General features: G+C 37.9%; 1 protein-coding gene across 2 annotated transcripts in view; it reads left to right on the forward strand.

The window, feature by feature from the left end:
• Nucleotides 1-21982, forward strand: part of PRKCE (protein kinase C epsilon) — a 648280-nt gene that overhangs the window by 382474 nt on the left and 243824 nt on the right. For both annotated transcript variants that reach the window (XM_031950425.1, XM_003758303.3), the window contains exons 3-5: nucleotides 11345-11504; nucleotides 12326-12360; nucleotides 14128-14213. In XM_031950425.1, the coding sequence (XP_031806285.1) occupies nucleotides 11345-11504; nucleotides 12326-12360; nucleotides 14128-14213 (281 nt within the window). The remainder of the gene's footprint in view (nucleotides 1-11344; nucleotides 11505-12325; nucleotides 12361-14127; nucleotides 14214-21982) is intronic.

Genomic DNA, 21982 nt, shown 5'->3' on the forward strand with positions numbered 1-21982 from the left:
TTGCATTATAATATCCCTAAGTTGTGCTATTACATCCCATTTTACAATCGAGGAAACTGAGATGATTTGCCAGGGTCACACAATTAATAAATGTTTAAGATCAAATTTGAACTCAAGACTTCTTGGCTCCAGACTGAGCTCTCTATCCACTGTACCATCTAACCCCCTATAGATAATAGTCTCCAATGCACTTAGATAATGTTAGATGTTACCTACAATTCTTTGAAGAGTATAAAACCTGTGTATATATCAATTATTAAGGAGAAAAGATAAAAATAATATTAGTTCTTACTCTGGACTACCATAACTTGACCTTTCTAATTGGGATTCCTGGGGGATAATTGCCCTTGAAGGTGTAAAACTTCTGATCTCCTAAAACTATATTTTATAAGCTCCTACCAGTTCATTTGTCTTCAATAATCTGCTGGAGCAGGGCTTCTTAAACTGTTTCCTCTTGTAGTCCCTTTTCATGCAAGAAATTTTTACATGACTCCAGGTGTATGTGTGTGTGTGTGTGTGTGTGTGTATATGTATGTATAAAATAGTTAAACAAATCAAATTTTTACTCATAATAAATCATAATTTTGCAACCTCAACATTCAGTTACGAGACCTCATATGGGCTTGCAACCCACAGTTTAAGAAGCTGAGATTTAGAACACCTAATTAATTCAAAGCTAGGATTCCTACTGAAATGTCAAAGTAAGGACAGTAGTAATGAAATATTCTTTGTATGAATTTGGGGTATGCTTACCCATAGATACTTAAAAAGGCAGTTGATGGTACAATGGATAGAATGTTGATAATAATATTACCTACATTACATGTTTGTTCTGAGAGTCAAATGAGCTAATATTTGTAAAAAGTATTTGGCACAATGACTAGCACATAGTGAGTGCTATATAAGTATTTATTTTCTTCCCTCTAGGATTAGCGGGGAAACTGGGCAAACACATGAAATATAAGTAGAAAGGTATACAAACTGAGAATGTCCCCCATGGACAATGAGATATCATCAACACTACAGAGCAAAGATGTCTTTTTCCTTTTCAAGGTGTCATCAACCTTGGTCCCCTTGGGTGCGATGTTTCTGCAGGATAGGTCCTTCTATTGTTGCTCTTCTCAACTCAGTTGGCTTTTTCCTAGGTATAGCATCTCCTCCTGGGTGACTTGCTATAATACAGCAATACAGATTCAAATAGAAATAAGGCCACTAAAAAACACATTTGCATCTATATAGCTGTATGTTAACTTAGAAAACAACATATTAGCATTATCTATGCTTTCTTGTATTTTTTATTTATTCTGTTTGTTATTTCTCAACTATAGTTTAATCTAGTTATGTACAGTACTGTGGGACACCATTATTAATGATGGACTAGGAAAGAAATACTTCTTTGGAAAGCAATTTCTCTTCATTCCCTTCCTCAATAGCTAAGTCTCTTCTTATCTGTTAGGGACGACTCTCTTCTGATAAAATTCCTCTTGTTTCAGGTGAATGTAGAGCTGGTGTGCTAGCTTTTTTTAAGCCTGACAGAACCATATCTGAGCCATAAACCAACCAATGGCTATTCCTCTCCCTTCCCCTCTTCCTCCATTATTTCATAAATTTTGATTAAGGAACACTGATACAAATCCTAAACACTTCTTTATGTTTCCTTTATTCCTTCTTTGAAGATGAATATAGGGAAGCTAGGGTAGATTAATATGAACTGATACAAAGTAAAGTAAGCAGAACCAGGAAAACATGTAACAATGTGAAAGAAAAAAAAAACAACTAAATGCTATGAAATTATGATGATCAAGCTTGACTCACCAAGAGATATGAGAATCTGTCTCCTTCTCTTTGCAAAGATGGAGTCATCAGTGGGTGTGCAACTCTGTATATAATATTGAGCTTAATTTTGAAAGTTATTTTTTCTTATTGAATCAGTTTTGCTTAATCTTTTTTTCTCTTTTTTACTTTTAAAATAAGAGATGGCTTGGAGAAAGTGATAATTTGGATAATGTAGGTGATAGAAGAAATATAACAAAAATTCCAAATTAAAAAGGAAAAGCCTTCAAAATATTTCTAAAATCAATAAATAATTGGAGATAAATCTTTGTAATAATTGGGTTTGCCAATTTTTCTATGTGTATACTATCATGATTCTATTTTCTTTTGGAGGAAAATACCTAATTTGTAGAGTCCTTTGTGTGTTATATCTTAAGAGCTAACCTCTTTAATTTGGGGCAGCATCAGCGATGGCTTTTGGCTATGATGTCTCCTCAACTTCCCTGCCTGAGTTAATCTATTTCTGCCCATTCCTTGGTCTTTTCCTTGGACACCTCAGTCACTCAGTATCACCTATTTACTCCTCCTCACCAGTATAAGGACTTCCTTTCAAAAGTAAATTTACACCTCATCCATACTGAGGCATCAATGAGAATCTTTTTTTTTTTTTAATTTCTTTAGTGACTATCTTTACCAGAAATAAAAGCCTTAAAGTAAAATACTAAAGTTTATATAGGGAAATTTTTGTTGTTATCAGACAAGGATATTAAGATCTTTTAAATGCTTCTCAGATTCTACTCCAGAGAAACCAGCTTAACATCTAATCCATTTAAACATACAAAACTACTAAATGAGTATGTCATAGGTCATCCAACAAGGATAGATTCTTGTTTAGGTACAGGGTTCTGAAAGGCTGCTGATATCCCATCAAGTGGCGTCGTTCTAGCTTCCTGTCCCTTTTGTTATCAGTCTGAGGTTAAGAAATGGAGTCACCCCCAAAAGGATTTAACTAAGCTAACCAGCTCATCCTTCATGTTTGAAGGCTTGAAACACTATTTTCTGAAGACCTCTGAACTGGGGTCACATTTGTGTTTCCCCGCTCTGCAATCCTCCCTGCAGTTTCAGCTACAACTGTGTTGCATGATCCATGGTTCAGCCAATGTTTTGCTTGGAAAGCTTATGGTTTGCAGAAATGTTAGAAATAGATTTTTCTCCCTTACACAGTGAATGATCTTTCCATTTTATATATATATATATTTATATATGTGGTATATTGTGTCCACTTGGCACTTAGTCATGTTTAAAAGCATATATATGGTATATGGTATCCACCTGGCACTTAGTCATGTTTAAAAACTGCGAACATTGTAGTATTCTAAGAGGAATCTTAAAGAAGCAGAAATAAGCAATCCAGGGTCTTTATGTTAGTCACTGTTCAGCACCTGGCAACCTGGTCACCAGCAGGCAGGGCTGCCCTCCAGTGGTTTATAGAGGCACTTCTGTGCCTAAAAAGTTAATCCAACTGCATTTCTCCCCCCCCCCCCCCACATTCCCATATTGAAGACTTTTCTTCCTTTGGCCATCTCGTCTTTTCATATGTAGATGTAGTTTCCCAGTTACTTCAGAATTCACTGCAGTCGGGAAGAAAGGGCATTAAGATTGTTGATCCAAGGAAGAAAAAAATGGGATTTCTGCCACACCATCTATGTGTATGTGGCTCCTATATTCAGGGTATGGCTTATCCTCTCTACCAAGAACAGAGAAAATAAAGGGCATATCAATATTCTTACTAGACTTCCTTGGAAAAGGAAAGTGTATTCTTCTAATGTCACTGGATCAGAAGTGTGGTTTAGGAGCTTTCTGAACAAGAAGGATCAAACAAGAGAGAGGGGCTGGCTTGTGCTGTGTGCAATTATTAACCAAAAAAAGATATGGAAGCCAAAATACATCTCCCAGAGTAAATCTGTTTCCCTTCAGAAAGTCATATAGTCAGCTATCTTAGTCTGCCAAGAAGCAGACTAGACTTATGGGGTTAGATCATAAACCTTCATGCCCCTTCCTTTTAGCAGTAGTTTTCTCTCTTCATTTACTTAGCTCACCTCCTCAAGCAATGTTCATTATACTTATCAGTGCTCATTCTATTTGTGGCTTTCCCAAAGCTCGTCCCTCTCTAAACGGGTTCCTTGAAATCTGAATAGAAATTCCCCCCTATTGGATCAGACTTTGCCTGCAATAAATTTTTGGGAAAGGCAGTAGAGGATGTGATGAGAGGGTGGGGGGAGGGGGAGGAAAGCTCCATTTGGAACAAGACTTCATGACTTTGGGGGATGGGAAAGGCAGATCATGGACTACCTTGCAGTCTGGAAAAACTTATTCATCTTTTCTCAGTATAGAGTTTTGGTTTGTTTTTAGTTCATAGTTGAGGAAGTGCTATATTTCAGTTTGAGATTATGGGAAATAAAGATATAATGTTTTATATTATGAACAGGGATCTATGAACCTCAGATTAAGAACCTTCAGTTTTGAAGTAATATTTAACCTTAAATCTTGAAATAAATCATGGCTTCTAAGAGATAGTGAGGAGTGAGTAAATTCCAGGCATAAGGGGATAGTGCAAAAGCATCTCTACTTCCCTCTTTCCTCATTTGATCTTTGCATTTTTTCACCTGTGAAATAGATGAGACTAAAGTCTCTGAAATCCATTGCAATTGAGAATTAAGTCAGTTATCTTGGTAATAATGGAATAAATGTCCTACTTGTGTTCCCTTCTGAATGGGCTGCTGTCAACCTCAAGAACCCTTAAATCCAAAGTGATATTGCAGAAAAAGTTTATCACTAAATTGTGTTATTTTGGAGAACTTTCTAGCCACAAAGATTTGAGGAAAGAAATGTGGTGTGAGAAATAAGAGGTCAGCTCACTTTGCTGCTCTCCTATTGCTTACAAAAGGTATCTGACATAGGTAGAAATTAGGCATGTCTATTTTATTTGCATACAATACAACAGATTCATTGCTATTATTCCCACTGGGTCAGTACTCATGAGGACAGTTTTGCTGTCATTTCTAATGATACTTTGTTTGAAATCTTTGAAACATTAGATGGACACTGTAATGCTCATGGGAAAAAAAATCATTCAGAAAGCAAAACAGAGACAGAAAAAAATATTATGTTACGATTTGAGAAACAAATCTTGGAGTGCATTGGCTCCTTTGCCCTTAGATTACAAAGGAAATACAACATGTAGACAGTTTGGAGGATCTCTGTTCAGACACTCCTGATGGACATTGTTTGAAGCTCTGGGAAGATATAGATAGCATAGAATAATCTCTTTGTGAGGAATTAATTGCTGTTTCCCTTTTCCTGTTTTGAGTAGAAAATGTCTTTAATGTATTGTGTGAGTTCAGCATGAAGAACATGTTCTTTGACATTTTATAAATATTTACTTAATGCTAAAAATTTATTGTCATGCAATATTCATTTAGCTAGAAAATATTTCAAGCTTATTTTCTTTTGGGGATAAAAGACAACACTACTTGATCTTAATTTTCAGAATATTTGTCTATCTATCTACTCCTTTTCCTTACTTTTTCACTCTGTCTTAGCATTTTTCACCTATGAAATATGTCAGAGATTAAGGTCTCTAAAATCCATTGAAATGGAAAACTAAGTCAGCTATCCACAATTCTGAAGGAAATATTTCATTTGAGTTCCCATTCAAGTAGATGGTCAAAGTGGATTTGTTAGTTGGTGGCAACCTAAACTTTTAGGGCTGGTGTTAAACATGCCCCCTTCCTTCCACACCTGACACCAGAACATGCTCCACAAAGGACCACTGAGCATGTTCTGTGGGAAGGGATGGGTACCTGCTACAAAGTAGGGGGATTTGGATTGGAGAAAAATAGAGGAGGCAGGAAAGTTCATGGTGTGTAGACAAGGAATAGAGAATAGGTAAATTGAATTGGAGAGTTGATATAGAAGATATCTAGATGTAGAGCCTGATATCTAGTTTGTGCAGGCAGACAGTATGGTGATGGAATACTCAGTCAGGAACACCTAAGTTCAAATCTAACTTCAGATACCTACTATCTGTGTGACCCTAGGCAAGTCACTTGACCCTGTTTGCCTCAGTTTCCTCATCTGTAAAATGAGCTGAAGAAGGAAATAGCAAACTATTCCGGTATCCTTGGCAAGGAAATCGGGTCAAGAAGAGTTGGACAAGACTGAAACAATTGAACAACAGGAACACCTAGCTTGGAGACTTTCCAGTTATCAACTCAGGAAGTTTATATTATAAGATCATAGACTTAGAACTGGAAGGATCTTAGAAGTCATCAATATTGTCAGCCCAAATCCAATTTTGTCACTTTTAACATGAGGAAACATAGACTCACAGAGCCTTAGTGACTTATTCCTAATCATGGAGCTAGAATATAAAAAATTATATAAAATATAAAATTTATAAAATCTATAAAATAGAATATAAAGTCAAAAAGACTTTAAGCCCAATGCTTTTTTCACCCTATGCATATTATAGTCAATTGGGAATCATTGCTATGTTCCTGAATAATACACCTGCTCTGGATTTCTGCTTCTTTAAGTCCATTGGGGTACCATTGTGTTGAGGTAGAATTAACTCAGAACTGAATGGTGCAATGGAAAGAGCATTAAGCTAGCAACAGAGACCTGGAGTCCAATCTCAGAAATGGTTCTTATTGATCTTGTGACTTGAATTCTCTGAGTCAGGCAGCAAGATTTTATTGAGTCCCTGTGATGTTCCAGGTACTGTACCAATCACAAGAGATACAAAGGTAAAAGACAAGCTTATCTCAAGGAACTTAATCTAATTAATGAAAGAAACAACATGTAAACTAACATACACAAACAAGATATATTCAGGATAAATTGAAGATAATCAACAGAAGGACAACACTAATATAAAAATGGGGCACTTTCTTGTGGAAAGTAGGATTTTAGCTAGTATTTGAAGGAATATAGAGGACTGAAGAAGCAGAAGATGAAGGAGAGAATTCCAGTTATGGGAATCAGTTGGTGAAAATGGATGGTCAGGACATGGTGTCAAAGAGCAGCAAGGAGGCCAGTGTCACTAAGAACAAGAAACTTCTGGATAACAGCTTCAATTTTTTTGCGCAGTGAAATATGAGTCAAAGCCTCAGCTGAAAGATTTGGGGTATGGGGTGCTATGGGACTCTTGAAGAAGGAAGAAAGGTTTAAAAAATTGCCTTGGTGCAATGAGGGTCCAAGTTGAGATTATGTAATATAAATTTGAAGTATTGAAATCAACATGATTTTATGATTTTTCTCCAGCTTCATTCAATGGTACTTATTCAATTGTTTCATTCATGTCTACTGTTCATAGCCTCATTTGAGTTTTCTTGTCATACACTGGTCTAGTTTGCCATTTCCTTCTCTAGCTCATTTTACAGATGGGGAAAGTGAAGCAAACCAGGGTCACACAGCTAGTAAGTGTCTGAGGTTGGATTTGAACTCGGGAAGATGAGTCTTTCTGACTCTAAACCCAGTACTCTGTGAACTATGGCACCATCTAGCTGTCCAAACATTTAAATAGGATTTGCCATTTAGTAGAGGGTAAAATATAAGACATATAAACAGAAATGCAAGCTCTAGTATAATATATTTCATTGAAGTAGTTATCCAGGGAATTATATTTGTTTTTTTTAAAGATGAACATTGATTGAACAGTCATAAACTGTGACATTATTTTTATTTAATCAAACTAAAGAAAGTAAAAAGGCAATTTTTTAAAACGTACAACTAAATGTCACTTAAAACATACAAATTTGCAAAGGGCTCCTTTTAATCAAAATCTTCTGCTTCCCTTAAAATACAAAGCAACCTTTTCAGTGTTACCTCCCGGTTAATGAAAAAAACCTGGAAAAGAAAGTTCTAACTGTCCAAGTCCTTGGCATTGTCCAGTGGTTCAACATTAGAAATACATATGGTTTTTATCTATGGAACTAAAATCATTGAAGATGATTTACCATCCACCCTAAGGTCCACTGTTTTGCTATTGTTGTTTTTCCCATCTAACTGAAACCTCCTATGTTTTCTCTCTCTCCCTATCCCCCCAAATAGAATGTTACTGATTTGAGATCAGAGACTGTCTTCCTTTTTAAAATTTGTATCTCTGATGCTTCCTATGATTCTTTGCACATAGAGGCACTTAATATAAATGTTCATTCATTCATTTGTCTTCTTCAAGAAAGCTTTCCAGAGACAGAAAGGAGAAAGGTAGAAGGAGAAAAGCTCATCTTGCTTTAAGATAAACACTATCAGAGCAGGTACTTAATCTCTTTGTGACTCAATTTCCTCATTTATAAAAATAGAGGGGATTGGGAATGATGACCCCCCCATAAGGGGCTTCCAGATCTCAATCTACAATCTTATGATCTATGATCCTGGGAATTTTAAAAGCGTTCAATAAAGGGACTTTAGTGTCAGAGAGATGCCATCTCTGACATTTGTTTACTTTAGGACCACAGTCAAGTCTCTTAACCATGTCATCCTCATTTTTTTTACCTGTAAAAGGGGAATAATAATACCTCACAAGGTTCTCATTAAGCTCAAAAGAAATAAATTACATAAATTACTTTGTGTACTTTAAGCATCTCTACAAATGTTAGTAATAAAAACCCAACTTGCCACTGCTATAAGGGGCATTTTAGGGAATATTGGTTGACAGTATAAAAAGGTGAGCCTCTGAAACTGCCAGAAAGGTGCCACTTTAATCACTGAAAGGAATAACCTTATGTTGCCTGTTATTTTTCACATTGCTATAGGTCCCTGAGGGATATCACAAAGGAATATCTCTGTCACTCAATGTTCTTGTGGTCTATGCATGTGATCACTCAGTACCTTAGTTTCCCTATTTGCAGGATGAAGTCATTGGAGTAAATGATCTTTAAGGTCTTCTGTAACTCAAAAGCTATGCTGCTATGTGCTGTCCAGCTCTGAGTCAGCATTAGCTTCTTAGTTCAGAGTGCAGTTGCCTCAGCCTGCTCAGGAAAGGAGACGAATTAAGATAAGATAAAAAAAAAATAATAAGAAGAAATGTAATGTGGAATCCTTTCTGGTTGACTGCAGAGCATTCTGCTGATGCTATCACATGCTTCAATCTCTTTCAAGGATTCATGAGCACAGAAACTATGAACTATTGAGTGACTTGAAAATACCTAAGATTTTGCAATTTACAGAATAATTGAAGTGGCAAATGTCTCTGGAATTCTGATTTAGGGATGTGGTCTGCCTCAGATAATCAGAGCTGCCATTTATATGGAACAATTATGTACAGTAAATCATTCACATGTAGGCTGGAGTATATGCATATCTAAACATGTACATATGTCTTTGTAGAAGCAACTAACCCTTAGCATTTCTTTTTCTTTCTTTCTCTCTTTTCTTTCGCTCTCTCCTTTCGCCCTCGCCCTCGCCCTCTTTCTTTCTCTCTCTCTCTTTTTCTCTCTCTCTCTCTCTTTCTTTCTCTGTCTCTCTTTCTCTCTCTCTCTCTTTCTTTTCTTTCTTTCCTTTCTTTCCTTTCATCTTTTTAGCTGACCTGGTATCGCTCCACACCTAGGGTCTTTCTATATTAGTTCTGTACTTAATACAGACCCCTGATTAATATTAGATTCACTGTAGCTCAGAATTCCTGAACTCGAGCAATGCACCTGTCTTACTCAGCTTCCGCAGAAGGAGAGACCATAGGGTTACATGCTCAGCTCCTACCACCACTCAAAGACCCTCCGCTTTCTGCATCTATAATGTCAGCCATAATGGAACTCCCTAGCTGGCTGTTTCAAAGCATATCTTTCATTAACTTTATGCCTTTATAATAAACTGCAGCTGCATCCCTGTTATTTATCTGATTAGCCAAGTTCATGATTTCCAAGAAGGTTTTTAAGAAAGTAGACCAAGTCCAATAAACAAGCCTTTGTGATAACTTTCCCTGATGCAGGGGGTGACTGTCCTTCCCTTTGCCTGAGTCATAAACTGTGTGAGCACTCTGGGAATTCAATCTGCCTTTGTTTTTTCCTTAAGTCCATGGTCAGAGCAGCTGATCAGGGAGTATAAGTTTTAAGTGGCCACAGCACAGAAATCCAGGGCTTGCCCTGTGACAGAAATGACCTTTCCTTTGGAAACAGAAGGGCATTTCTATCTCCTGGGAGGGCTGTTAGATAGAGACCACTTTAAGCAGGTGTATTGGTCAGTTGGTTGTTTCCAGTCCAATAACAGATCCAAACTGTCAAAGTTAGAGGTGTTTTCCTTGTTTTACAGGATCTTTGCTTCATCTTTGGGGCCTTTGCCATTTTCCCATTCTCTTTCTACCTCTCTCTTCCTCTTTCCTTCTATTTCTTTTCTTTACCTCCTCCCCTTTCCTTTTACAGGAATTGACAAATGAATACAAACTCCCTATAAGCATTGAATGTGTTCCCTTTTCCATTAAAGTTTGTGTCTTAAAAGAAGAGATTAGAAAAGTTAACTCTTATTCAAAGAAATAAGCCTCTCTTGGGAAGATTTTTCAGATAATCTGGGAGACTAGTGGGAGGTTAACTGGGGGCAATGGTGAGAGTCTTCAGTCCCTGTCCCATCAGCTCAGTGACTGGAGACTGCTTCTATGTAATGTGGCTTCTGACTCTCACCTGCCCTCACAAACAATCAGCAGTCTGAGTTCACAAATGGAAGCAAAACAACCTACTTTGGGTAGGTTGCTACTTTGGGATACTTATTGTCTGTCTGGGGCCACTTTCCTAGAAAAGTCTTTCTTTCTTTCTCTGTCTCTGTGTTTCTCTCTTTTTTCCTTTCCTGTTCCCTATTTATCCTTCCTTTTTCCTCTGGTACTTACTCTGAGATGTTCATGGATTTGTCAGGGGGTGATTCTGGCCTTCCAAATGATATCCCAATAGTGGTGATGAGCACAATCTCTCTACCTTCCACAAAGGTCTTGGGTTTTCTACTTTCCAGAAGGACATATGGAAAGAGGAGGTAGGATAGCAGGGATAGAGGGGGAAAGTGGCAGACATCCTAAGTAGTTGGGGAAAGGTTTTTCTCCCTCATAATGGGAAAATTGCTACCTGAGATGGTAAGTTCTAGGGACCATAGAGACAATTCATTTTTAATGTGTTACTTTCCTTCTTGAGTCAGACTTTTGAAGCATACTTGGAGTTTGCTGAATTTCCTTTTGAAACTATTTTAAAGTGGCAATAATACTTGGGTCCTATGAGAAATAAGAGAGACCAGATCGTAACAAATTCAAGCCTCTAAGTTTGGGGGGTTGGAACTGACATGTGAACTGTTGGCTAATCTATAATATATGAGGAGTTGGGTCTTTGCCCTAAGAACTCATGGGTGAGTGTAACATGAGGGCAAGTTGAACTTTGTTGGTTTCCATACCACAAATATAGAATTCTTTACAATATGTTGCCTACAAGCTTAGTGTCCATCAGCCAGTGATGGTGTAGTTTCTTATGGAGAAAGAGTATTCAGACTCATTCACCTTGTCTTTGCTTTTTCTCTCCTTTTTTTAATTCTTTCACAGCACCCAAAGACAATGAGGAGCGAGTGTTCAGAGAGCGTATGCGGCCAAGGAAACGACAGGGGGCTGTCCGCCGCAGAGTTCATCAAGTTAATGGCCACAAGTTCATGGCCACCTATCTTCGGCAGCCCACCTATTGTTCTCACTGCAGAGACTTCATCTGGTAAGGTTCTACTTTCTTCTAATTTTTTTTTCTTTTCTTTAGTTTGGAGACCTGAAAAGATGGAGGGGGAGGGGGGAAGCTACATTCTTAGTTTGGAAAGCATTGACAGCTTGCCCTTTTATTTTTCTTTAATTTAATAGAGTTCTCTAAGGCTTTCACAAATGCTTCCAATGCATTTGGTAATATCCAACCCTATGCTAGACTCTCTGGAGGGTAAGAAGGAGGAGTACTGGACAGGGAATCAGGAAAGTGGGATTCTAATCCCAGATTCTTCACTAACTCTCTGAGGGATCCTGGTCAAGTCACTGCTTGGGCAGAAAATAAAGTGCCACAGGCACAGCCCCAAGGGTGTACTCACCTCCCAGTCTAGGCCATATCAGTATCCATCATGTAAGTAGAGAAGTATCCCTTCATTCTCAAAGGTATAAAGGGATTAATGTTGAAAGGATCCAGCTAAACATTTCCTGGAATACCTGTGTTTTGGTGGGTAGGTGAAGGTAAAGTCTGTCTTTCTTTCTCTGTTTCTGTGTTTCTCTCTTTTTTTCCCTTTCCTATTCCTTACTTATCCTCCCTTTTTTCCTTTCTTTTCCTTTCCTCTTTCCCTTCCTTCCTTCCTCCCTCCCTCCCTCCCTCTCCCCCCTCTCTTTCTTTCTTTCTTCCTCCCTCTCTTTCTTCCTTTCTCTTCTTTTTTTTTGCTTTTTTTCTCTTCTTTTTTTCTCTCTCTCCCTTCTTCCTTCCTGCCTTCTTTCCCTTGCTTTTTTCTTTCTTTCTTTTTCAAATTGAAACTTCATTTCCTAAAGTGAACCTGTTCTTGCTTTCAGGGGTGTCATAGGAAAACAGGGATACCAGTGTCAAGGTAAGTGATGAAATATGAATTAAGCTACTGCTGAGTGTGTAATCTGTGAGCAAATTTTTTAAAAATGAACCACATTCAAGATAGATAAATATATTCTCTTTAATGGATTTGGAGGGTATGTATATTATATATTTTCTCATTTGTATGTTACTTAAAAAAAGTCCCTAGACACTGGTGCTTCAAGCTTATCCCACCCTAAATCTTCCTCTCCATACACTCTCCTCTCTTTAATTCCCCTGCTCTCTCCCCTGAGTCACAGGATCCAGGGGCTATCTTCTTACCCTTTAAGGGAGTGACGAAGGCACCAGCCACTACCAGTCCTTTATTTGCTACAATGGCAACTCAGGATTTTTCAGTCTCATTCAGAGATTTGAATTCTTTTTGAAAAAATTTTTTTTTGGTCATGTATACTTATTGTGTATCTAAGTTATATTTTAATATATTTAACATCTACTGGTCATCCTGACATTTAGGGGAGGGGGTGGGGGGGGTAAGAGGTGAAAAATTGGAACAAGAGGTTTGGCAATTGTTAATGCTGTAAAGTTACCCATGTATATATCCTGTAAATAAAAGGCTATTAAATAAAAAAAAGAAAAAAATTTTATGCCATCTACTAAGGTTCTACTTCCAATTTTTTTTTTTTAAATACCAAAGTTCTAATTAGAGAAATGGCAAATACACCCCCTCCCCTTTTCATTCTGAGTCGGGGGATTGCTATCCTATCTCCTCACTTGTACTAATGCATCCTGTGGGATCACACTCAGTTCCCTTGTCTGTTCACCCTATTTATTATTTACTGGCCACTCCCTTACTTTTTCCTTTGTCCCTGTTTGATTTGGAAACAGCCTCAGTCACTTGAAAATTGGAATCCCTAGAAATGCTTAAAGGTCATTTCTGAAGTTATTCTAAGTGCTAGGATTGGTTGTCCATATATAATTTGGAAAATGGGTTCCATGTGCATTCATATTTTGATTTTTTTTTTGATACTGGAGCTATGAAATAGCCTTCCTGCCCAGCCCTAATTGTCTTGCATCTTAAAATTATAGGAAATTATCCAACTTAATTAGAAAATATCATACTCTCCAGGGTATGATGCAGGTTCCTACCACTGCCTCTTTGTACATGTGGGGCAATTCTCTTGTCCATCACCTCTAACCTGGGGCTTGTATGCACATTGTCCTGTGGGAATACTCAAAAAGCTCTGGACGTTTTCATCTGGAGATACAAATTAAATCGAAGTTTTATAATGTGGAAGGTCAAGACCCTACTTGATAGAAAAACAAAGATATAAGAGAAAGTCACAGGGCAGCCCTTCTAATGGCTAGAGAGCTTCCCTGCTCCATCCACCAACTTGGCCACCCTAATGCCCATAACAGGAACAGCTATGCCAGTGGGAGAATGTTGAAAGGAAATGGTTTCTTGACCTTGTGCATATGCTTTGAATGAAACAAGGAAATTGATCGGGGCTCCCAGAACCATAGAAAACCACAGATGCTGTTTAAGCATAAATGTTTAATTCCTCTCCAAATGCATTTAGTAAATCCTAATTTCAGGGATGACAAAGCACCTTTCAAAGAGCTCTGTGATGGGTTTGAGGAAAGAGTCTGATGAGCAGCTTTTAAATCAAGACAGAAGGGTCACAGTTCTATGGTTGTCAATTTCATGTTGTATTTGAAATCATCCCCGGTTCCCTTCTCCCCTGTAAGCCCCCTCAGCCCTCACCACATCCCCCCGAAGCTCAGTCTGCCCATCTTTTGTTGTTTACAGTTTGCACTTGCGTGGTTCACAAGAGATGCCATGAACTTATAATAACGAAGTGTGCTGGCTTAAAGAAACAGGAAACACATGATGAGGTAAACATTTATAACATAAAAGTCTTGGTATTTTTTTGCCATCATCCATACCCTCTAACCTTCTCAAAATGTGTGTGTGTAACTTATTTGTATAAGCTCTTTTCTCCTCCTTTATTTGTTGAACAAAAACTTGGAGAGTTTTTAACCCTCTGGAAAATATCAAAGGTTGCAGAGAGATTGGATTCCATCTGAATTCCCTGTGTCTGTGGGCACTGTGCCATTGGTAGTTAAGTTCCAGGACTTAAGCCTATAGGGACAATATGCTGTAAATTTTATTTTGATTTCTCACTCTTGCCAGTAAATTGGGAGAAGCTGATTGGTGTGTGGATGAAATATGGATTGCTTCAGCCCAGGAAGCTGAGTTAGCATTGCAGCAGGGCTGCCTATAATTCCAGGGATGATGGATGGCAGACCATCAAATAGAATGATGATCCTGGCAAAAATGCAGGGATTTAACTGGCCATGTACTGGACTTCCATTCTCCTCTCTTAGTTGAAGGCTAACTCATAATTCTAGCTGGTGGTCTTAAAAATAGGCAGGTATGGATAGAGTTGGCGTAATTTTACACAATCTAGTCAACTAGTAGAGGTACATTGAAAGTTGATATCCTACTGGGGGGAAGCCACGGATAGCATCTTTATCTAGAGATCGTGAAAATGGAGAAGAGTAGGCAAATCCCAGCTATTTGGCAAAAGGAAATAGTATGATTTTGTAGTTGATTGGCTAGGAGTTGGAGTGAAAGAGAGAGAAGGATCAAAGGTAACTTTGATATATTTTTTTGTGGGATGGGAAATTGAGAGAATGATGAAGTCTCTGATAGAAATAATGGAGAAAAACATAATTAGTGGCAAAAATATTGAGTGTATATGTGCATGTGGGTGGTCTACATTTATATGCAGGATGGTTATACACATATATGTATATATTTACATATATACAGAGATATATGGGTGAATATATATAATGTGTGTATAAGTATACAACGTATTGTTTAATGATATAAACACTATTGTTGTTCAGTCATTTAGTTATGTATGACTTCATGATCCTGTAGATCAGATGTCCATGGGTTTCCGTGGCAAAGATAAAACTTTCAGTTTTATGGAGGCAGGAGTTAAAGGGATTTATCCAGGGTTACATGGCTCTTAAGTGTATAAGGTCAGATTTAGATTTTGATCTTTCTGACTCCAGACCCAGTGCTCTATTCACTACCCTAAGAAGCTATGTCTATAGACATAGACATATGTCATACTGGATGGAGGCCTCAGACCTGGAACCAGAAACATCAGTGGCCAAATTACTAATTTTTTTGGCATTAGGATGCTTTGACAGAAGTAGTGTTCAGAACAATAGAAACAATAATCCCACCTCTGGAGTATTATATTGAGTTCTGATACTACATTTTAGAAAGGACATTACCCCAAAAGACCCCATCCAGAAGAGGCTGGCCAGGTTGGTGAAGCCATGTGAAACCATATCTGCATTATATGCATCTTGGTTGAAGAAACTGAGAATGTTCAGCTTGAAGAAAAAAGGTTTTCAGAAAGATAGCAGAGCTGTCTTCAAGTATTTGAGAAACTGTCTTGTGGAAGAAGGAAGCAAATCAGAGAATCTGAAAACTGGAAGAGTACTCAACAGCTGGCTGGTCCAACACATACTTGAGAAAACTGCCCACTTTAACTTGTCCAAGAAGTGGTTCTGTAGCCTCTGCTTTATCTCTGGTCCAGGGGAGCCCAGTCGCTCTCCTGGAAGCCAGGAACTTTCCTAGTTGGGCATATTTTCCTGACAGCAAGCTTAATTTGGCCTCTATAAATTCAACCTCCAAGGACAAACAGAATAAATCTACGCTTGTTGGAATCCTTACAAAATGTTAAGTCATTAGAGTTGATAGAGACAATAGTTACCTAATTTAGCATGGTTCAGTATGATTGATCTGATCCTACAAGGAGATATTATGGGCCAGAACTTGAAACAAGGAACTAAGTGGAATTGAGGAAACAATGGTTAAATCTAGTTTAGAATTGATTTAATCTTACAACAAATAATGGTTTCCCAGTGATATAATGATTGGTGTGTACTCAGTGTACAGCATATAAGCAAGAAGCTCTCAGGGTCAGGGACAGAAGCCCACCCTTGGAGGCGGAGCCAGATTCATTCATCCCCTCTCACACCACTGTGGTGGCTGGCTCTCCTCCTTCGCTTCTCCACTGAAACCAAGAGTCAGGAGAGTTCAGTTGAAAAGATTGAGAGGGGGAGCATCAATTGGAGATTGAGAAGCCACGAGTCAGAGGTGAGCCAAAAGACAAGCTGCAAGAACTCATGGAACCAAGGAGGGAGAGAGGCCTCTAAGAAAACCAACCGGGCTATATTGAAGGAGACAACTTTTAACACCTGGCTGCATTTGGAACCGAACTAAGGCTGCCTTCAGAAAACCTCCCCAAGAAACCTGCTCCAAGAGAGAACCATTATATTATAGAAGAGAACACCACATACGCTCTCTTCTATTTGACAGCTCTTCAGGTACTTGAACATAGCTGCCAAATTCCCCCTAATTCTTTTTTGCTCCAGTCAAAACGGCCCCATTTACTTTAGCTGATCCTCATATGACTCGAGAAGTTTGAGCATCTTGGTTGCCCTCCTGGATTCTCTCCAGCTTATCCATGTCCTTTTTAAACACTGGCGCCCAGAAGCAAACACAACACTCCAGATGTGGTCTGAGATTAGACTTGTGCTTGGCTCCAAGGACAGGACTTAGTGATAGCTTAAAAGGAGCAAGTGGTATTTGTTGAATTGAGTCAAACTAAGATGAAATTGTTGAGAGGCAAATGTCAAGTAGGTAATAGAAAAAATCCTTACTCAATAAGCAGTTCCAAAGCAGAATGGACTTCCTTTAGAAGATACTGAGTTCTGTGTTGCTAAGAGTTTTCAAATATAATCAAAATGATACTTATTGGGGAGATTATAGAGGGTCCTCTGTTCAGATGCTAGCGTAGATGAAATGACTAATGTCTTCTACCTCATCCTCTGATTTTGTAATTCTAAGGACCTGATGATCTGAACTACCTTTTAATGGCCTTGCCATTATTATAATTATTGTACATATTAGGATTACACAGTTCAGATACAAAATCTCTTCTTCTGGGACTGCTTTTTTTGTGGGAGACTTGGGCTAAGGTGCATCTTACTTCTTAAAGCATTTCCCCACATAATCCCAGTGTACCCTATATCATCTCTGTCTGGATGGTATCAGTAAGAGGTGGGGAATTAGTAGTAATATAAAATTCTGACTAAACAAAGAATTAAGTTCCCCCAGGATGAATACTTTCCAGATTATCTGGTTGTATCATGTGCACAATTTTTATACTAAATTTCTTTTGCAAACAAGCAAATGCATTTTAGTAGAGGTACTCCTTTTAGAGTAGTGAACATTTATATAACATTTTACAAATGTTATTTCATTTTGTCCTCACAACAACTCTAGATGGTAGGTGCTATTATTATTCCCATTTTAGAGATGAGGAGATTGAGGCAGACAGTGGTTAAGTGTCTTGCCCCAATTATGCAGCTAATTAGATTTAAACTCGGGCCCAGTGCTTTATCCTTTGTGTATTCTATATAGTGAAGTTTTGAAATTTCATTAGTTTGCCTAAGTAGGTAGATAGCTGTAATGGGCTGAGGCTTGAGTTGATGCACTGAGGTCCCAAGCACGTGAGTAATTGGACTATACTCTATTAATATACATGATTGGATAAAGAATGACCCCCGCCCACTCTCTGTGCAAGTCCTGATGTGTTGTATAGGAAATAACGATTTTGGTGGGTGGAGGCAGACAGGAAGAGAGGCCGGGAGAGATTGAGCCTGGGTTCTATGCTGGTAGCTGCTGGTCCTGTGGCTACTGGTCTAGCTAGCTTCTTGACTCAGCTGCACACATTGCTATTGTCCATTCTCTTCCACCTCCGATCTTTCCTCACTGAGAATAAAGATTGACTATTTTCCCCTAACCTGAATTCCTGACTCCGGCTGATTTTAAAATACACGGTCTTTACAGATAGCCCCCAAAATGGGAATTGACTTTTCCAAAGGTCCTTCTTTGGGAAGTGGTGCCAGGATTTCAAGTTATCATTTGGGTCTCCTGACTACTAGCTTTAGGCAGTAACCATTAGTCCTCATGCTCTCTGTGTTGTCACTTCCACAAGCAGAAAATAGGAATAAGTAGGAGATATTGTAAAAAAATTATGTGTATTTCTAAGTTTCTAAGCACTGAAACGTAGGGCTGCTAGATGCCTCAGTAAATATAGTGATGGGCCTGAAGTCAGGAAGACTCATATTCTTTTGTTCAAATCTGGCTTCAGACACTAATTATGTGACCTTGGATAAGTTGTTGTTTGCCTCAGTTTCCTCACCTGTAAAATTAGCCAGAAAAGGAAATGGCAAGCCATTCTAGTAACTTGACCCAGAAAACTCCAAATGGGGTCATGAAGAGTCAGCAAGACTTAAAACAACTAAATAACAAGGCACTGAAATGCTTCACTTGGAGGCAAGAACTTAACCAGTATCCAGTAGAGTTGAACTGCAGAAGCATTCTTTAGACAGCCTAGCCTTATGTGGAGTAAAAGATGTTGTATTTGTATTTGTGAAGTTGGCTTATATCCATAGACAATAAGTTATTACTGGCTTCAAAAGTAGAAGTCTTTGGATTCTTTGATAAACAAGAATAGAATCATCTTGATTAAGTGAAGGAAGTATTGAACTAGTGGTTCAGAAATCCTGATTTCTAGTCCTGACTTCCAAAACTATATATCTTTGGACAAGCCACTTCTCTCTTGTCCTCTCTCTCTGAGATTCAGATTGCCCATTTATTAAATGAGATGTTTTAGAATATTTGATCTCTACATTCTCTTCTAGCTCAATGAATGAATGAATTAAAAATCATTTATTAGGTGCTTATATAATGAGCATTTGGTTATTGTCCTTTGTTCATGAAGAGGACCAAAATGATATTACTAATGCAAGTGTGAAAATAGTTCCTAGTCCCAAGGAACTTACATTCTAATAATGATGGAGACTCAATAATCAGCTTCTTTTGCTTCTCTACCTTTGTAAAAATGTTTTCTCAAATTGGTTCCCCTTATCTTTCTCCTCTTGAGAGTAACTTTTTATATGTCAAGAAGGAAATCACTCTATAACCCACTGTCAAGTGAAGAATCCAGACAATACTCAAGATTTTGCTCTTTCTTTTACTCTCTTCCCCTTTTCCTCCCCCTGCAACTTATTATCATTTCTTTGTGATTTCAACACTTTCCTTCCTCTCTTGATCTTGTTCACTTTCTCTCCATCTCTCTCTGCATGTCCCTTCTGCATGAGTTTCTCTTCCTCTTTGTCTATTTGTAGAGACTATCTTTCCAACCTTACTGGCATTGACTCTCATCCTGTAATCCTCAAATAGTCAAACCTTTCCTTCTTTAAGAGAGAATTCAAGCACTATTTTCTTTATGAAACCTTTCCCTCTCCCCTCCTCACTTTATATTTATGCCATTATCTATCTATCTATATTTATTTATTTATATTCATAAATATAGTTGTCTCCCCTATTAGAATGTCAGCTTCTCATGAGGAGAAATTGTTTTAATCTTTCCATTTGTATCCCAAGGATCAAATTGTGCTTGGCAATTAGTAGATGTGTAATAATAATTGAAATGGAAACATGGCTTCTCTGTGCTTTGGAAGCCTGACTACAGAGGGTTTGCAGTAAATGTGATTTTAAAAGGGATGTTGGAATTGACTCCCCTGCATAACTACAGAAGTGTTCTTTTCCCTTTGGCCACTCACCTGGTTTATGACACTGTCCTGGGGAATTTTCAGGGAAATGATAAGTAGAACTATGTAAAAAATATATATGATTTACTCCACTATCTATATAATAAAAATGCATAATAATAAGGCAGGTTTGCCTAGTGTTTTAAGGTTTACAGAAGACTGTATACACATTATCCCATTTGCTTTAATGTTGTCATCCTCATTTTTTATAACCTCTATAGATATTATCACTTTTTTTTTTCCAAATGAGAAAGTAATGGAAGATTCTAAATGACTTATTCACACTCAGCTAGTAAATGTTAGGTGCAAGGTTTGAACCCACATCTCTGCTAACTGTATTCTTTCTACTGTTTACTATGCTGCCTCTGAGTTTAGATTCAAATATATACAAATAAGGAACAGGCAATCTACTCATGAGTGGAATAAATTTATAGAGCTGAGAAATTCAGGTAAGGTTTTAGCTAGCCAGTGTCTCACTGAGGTCAAATGATATTTAATATAATCTCATCTGCTCCAATAAAAGAGATGGTCTGGTTCTTATGGTTTACTATCAAGGGATCTGACTGGTTTCTGGTATGGTAGATAGCAACATGGAACCATTGTGTGCATGTGGGAGTCTATGCTTATTTTGGGAGTTTCAACATTTTATCAGACAGCCCAAGCAAAGCAGCCCTCCCTCTTCTCCTTTGTTTTACATTCACAGAACAACTGGGAGGGACTTCCTTGCTCAGTCCACACTGAGAAGACAGCAGACAGTTGGGGAAGTTACTCTCTCCATTTTATCACTTTTGCAAGCAGACAACAGGGTAGCTAGTTTTGGAAAGGCTGATGACAGCACCCCAGTCTCTATGATTGCCTAAGGTCCTTTTCTGAGGAGCAGTAGAGGCACTAAAATCAGCATGTATCTATATTACCCAATGGGAAGCAAGAGAAGAAGATCTCAGTTCAAATTACTTAAAACATTTTTCAATAAAAACTGTTAAGAATTAGACTTTTTATTTCCTTAGAAAAGCAATGTGGTATAGCATAAATGGAGTCAAACATGGAGTAGACATATGAGTTTAAACCCGATTTCAGATACTTTCTAGCTCTGTGGTGGGCAAGTCATTTAATCTCTCATCTCAGCTTCCTCATTTGTAAAATGGGAATAATAATAACTGTAGCCTTTCGGAGTCGTGAGAATCTAATAAGATAATTCATGTAATATTCTAGTCAAACTATAAAACAGCATATAAATGTGAGTTTATATAGATATTTAAATGTGTTGTTCATAACATTATATAATATCACACACACATATGATAATGACACTTAATAACTGTATCGAGTTCTTTTTCATTCATTATTTTCTTGGTCCTCAGAAATTATGTGGGCTCTGATTGACAGATGAGAAGCAGTGTGCTATAGTGTTTAAAGTACCAGACTTGGAATTGGGAAGATATGAGTTCAAATCCTGCCTCAGTTTCTTTCGCCTATAAAATGATGGACTCAATGGCCTCTAAAGTCACTTCCACTTATAAATCTATGACTTTGTGATGTAATGAATTGCCTTTCTGAAGATCATACAGAGCCAAGATTTGACCCCAATCCTGCCACCTCCTGGCCCATTGCTCTTTCATTCATATCACACAGCCTTCCACTTACTCTCTTCAAGTAGATAATGAGCTTTTTAAAACATCTTATGTGCAGGGTACTTTCCAAGGTACTGGGGGATTTACCAAAGAAATGTTAGATAGTAGCCCTACCTTCAAGGAGATTTCACTCTAAGCTGTTTGGGATTCAAAGGGGGAGAAGGGCAGAAACCTAAGAGCGAAGTAATGACAGTAATAGTCTATAATTCAATTTTGAGTTTGCATGTTATAAGTGGTATAGTTCAGAGGAAGGAACAGTCAGAGAGGGCTTCTTGGAGGAGGTGAAACTTGAGTTGGCTCTTTAAGAAAAATGAATAGAAA

The sequence above is a fragment of the Sarcophilus harrisii genome, chromosome 2 (assembly GCF_902635505.1).
Source record: "Sarcophilus harrisii chromosome 2, mSarHar1.11, whole genome shotgun sequence".
Lineage (NCBI taxonomy): Eukaryota > Metazoa > Chordata > Mammalia > Dasyuromorphia > Dasyuridae > Sarcophilus > Sarcophilus harrisii.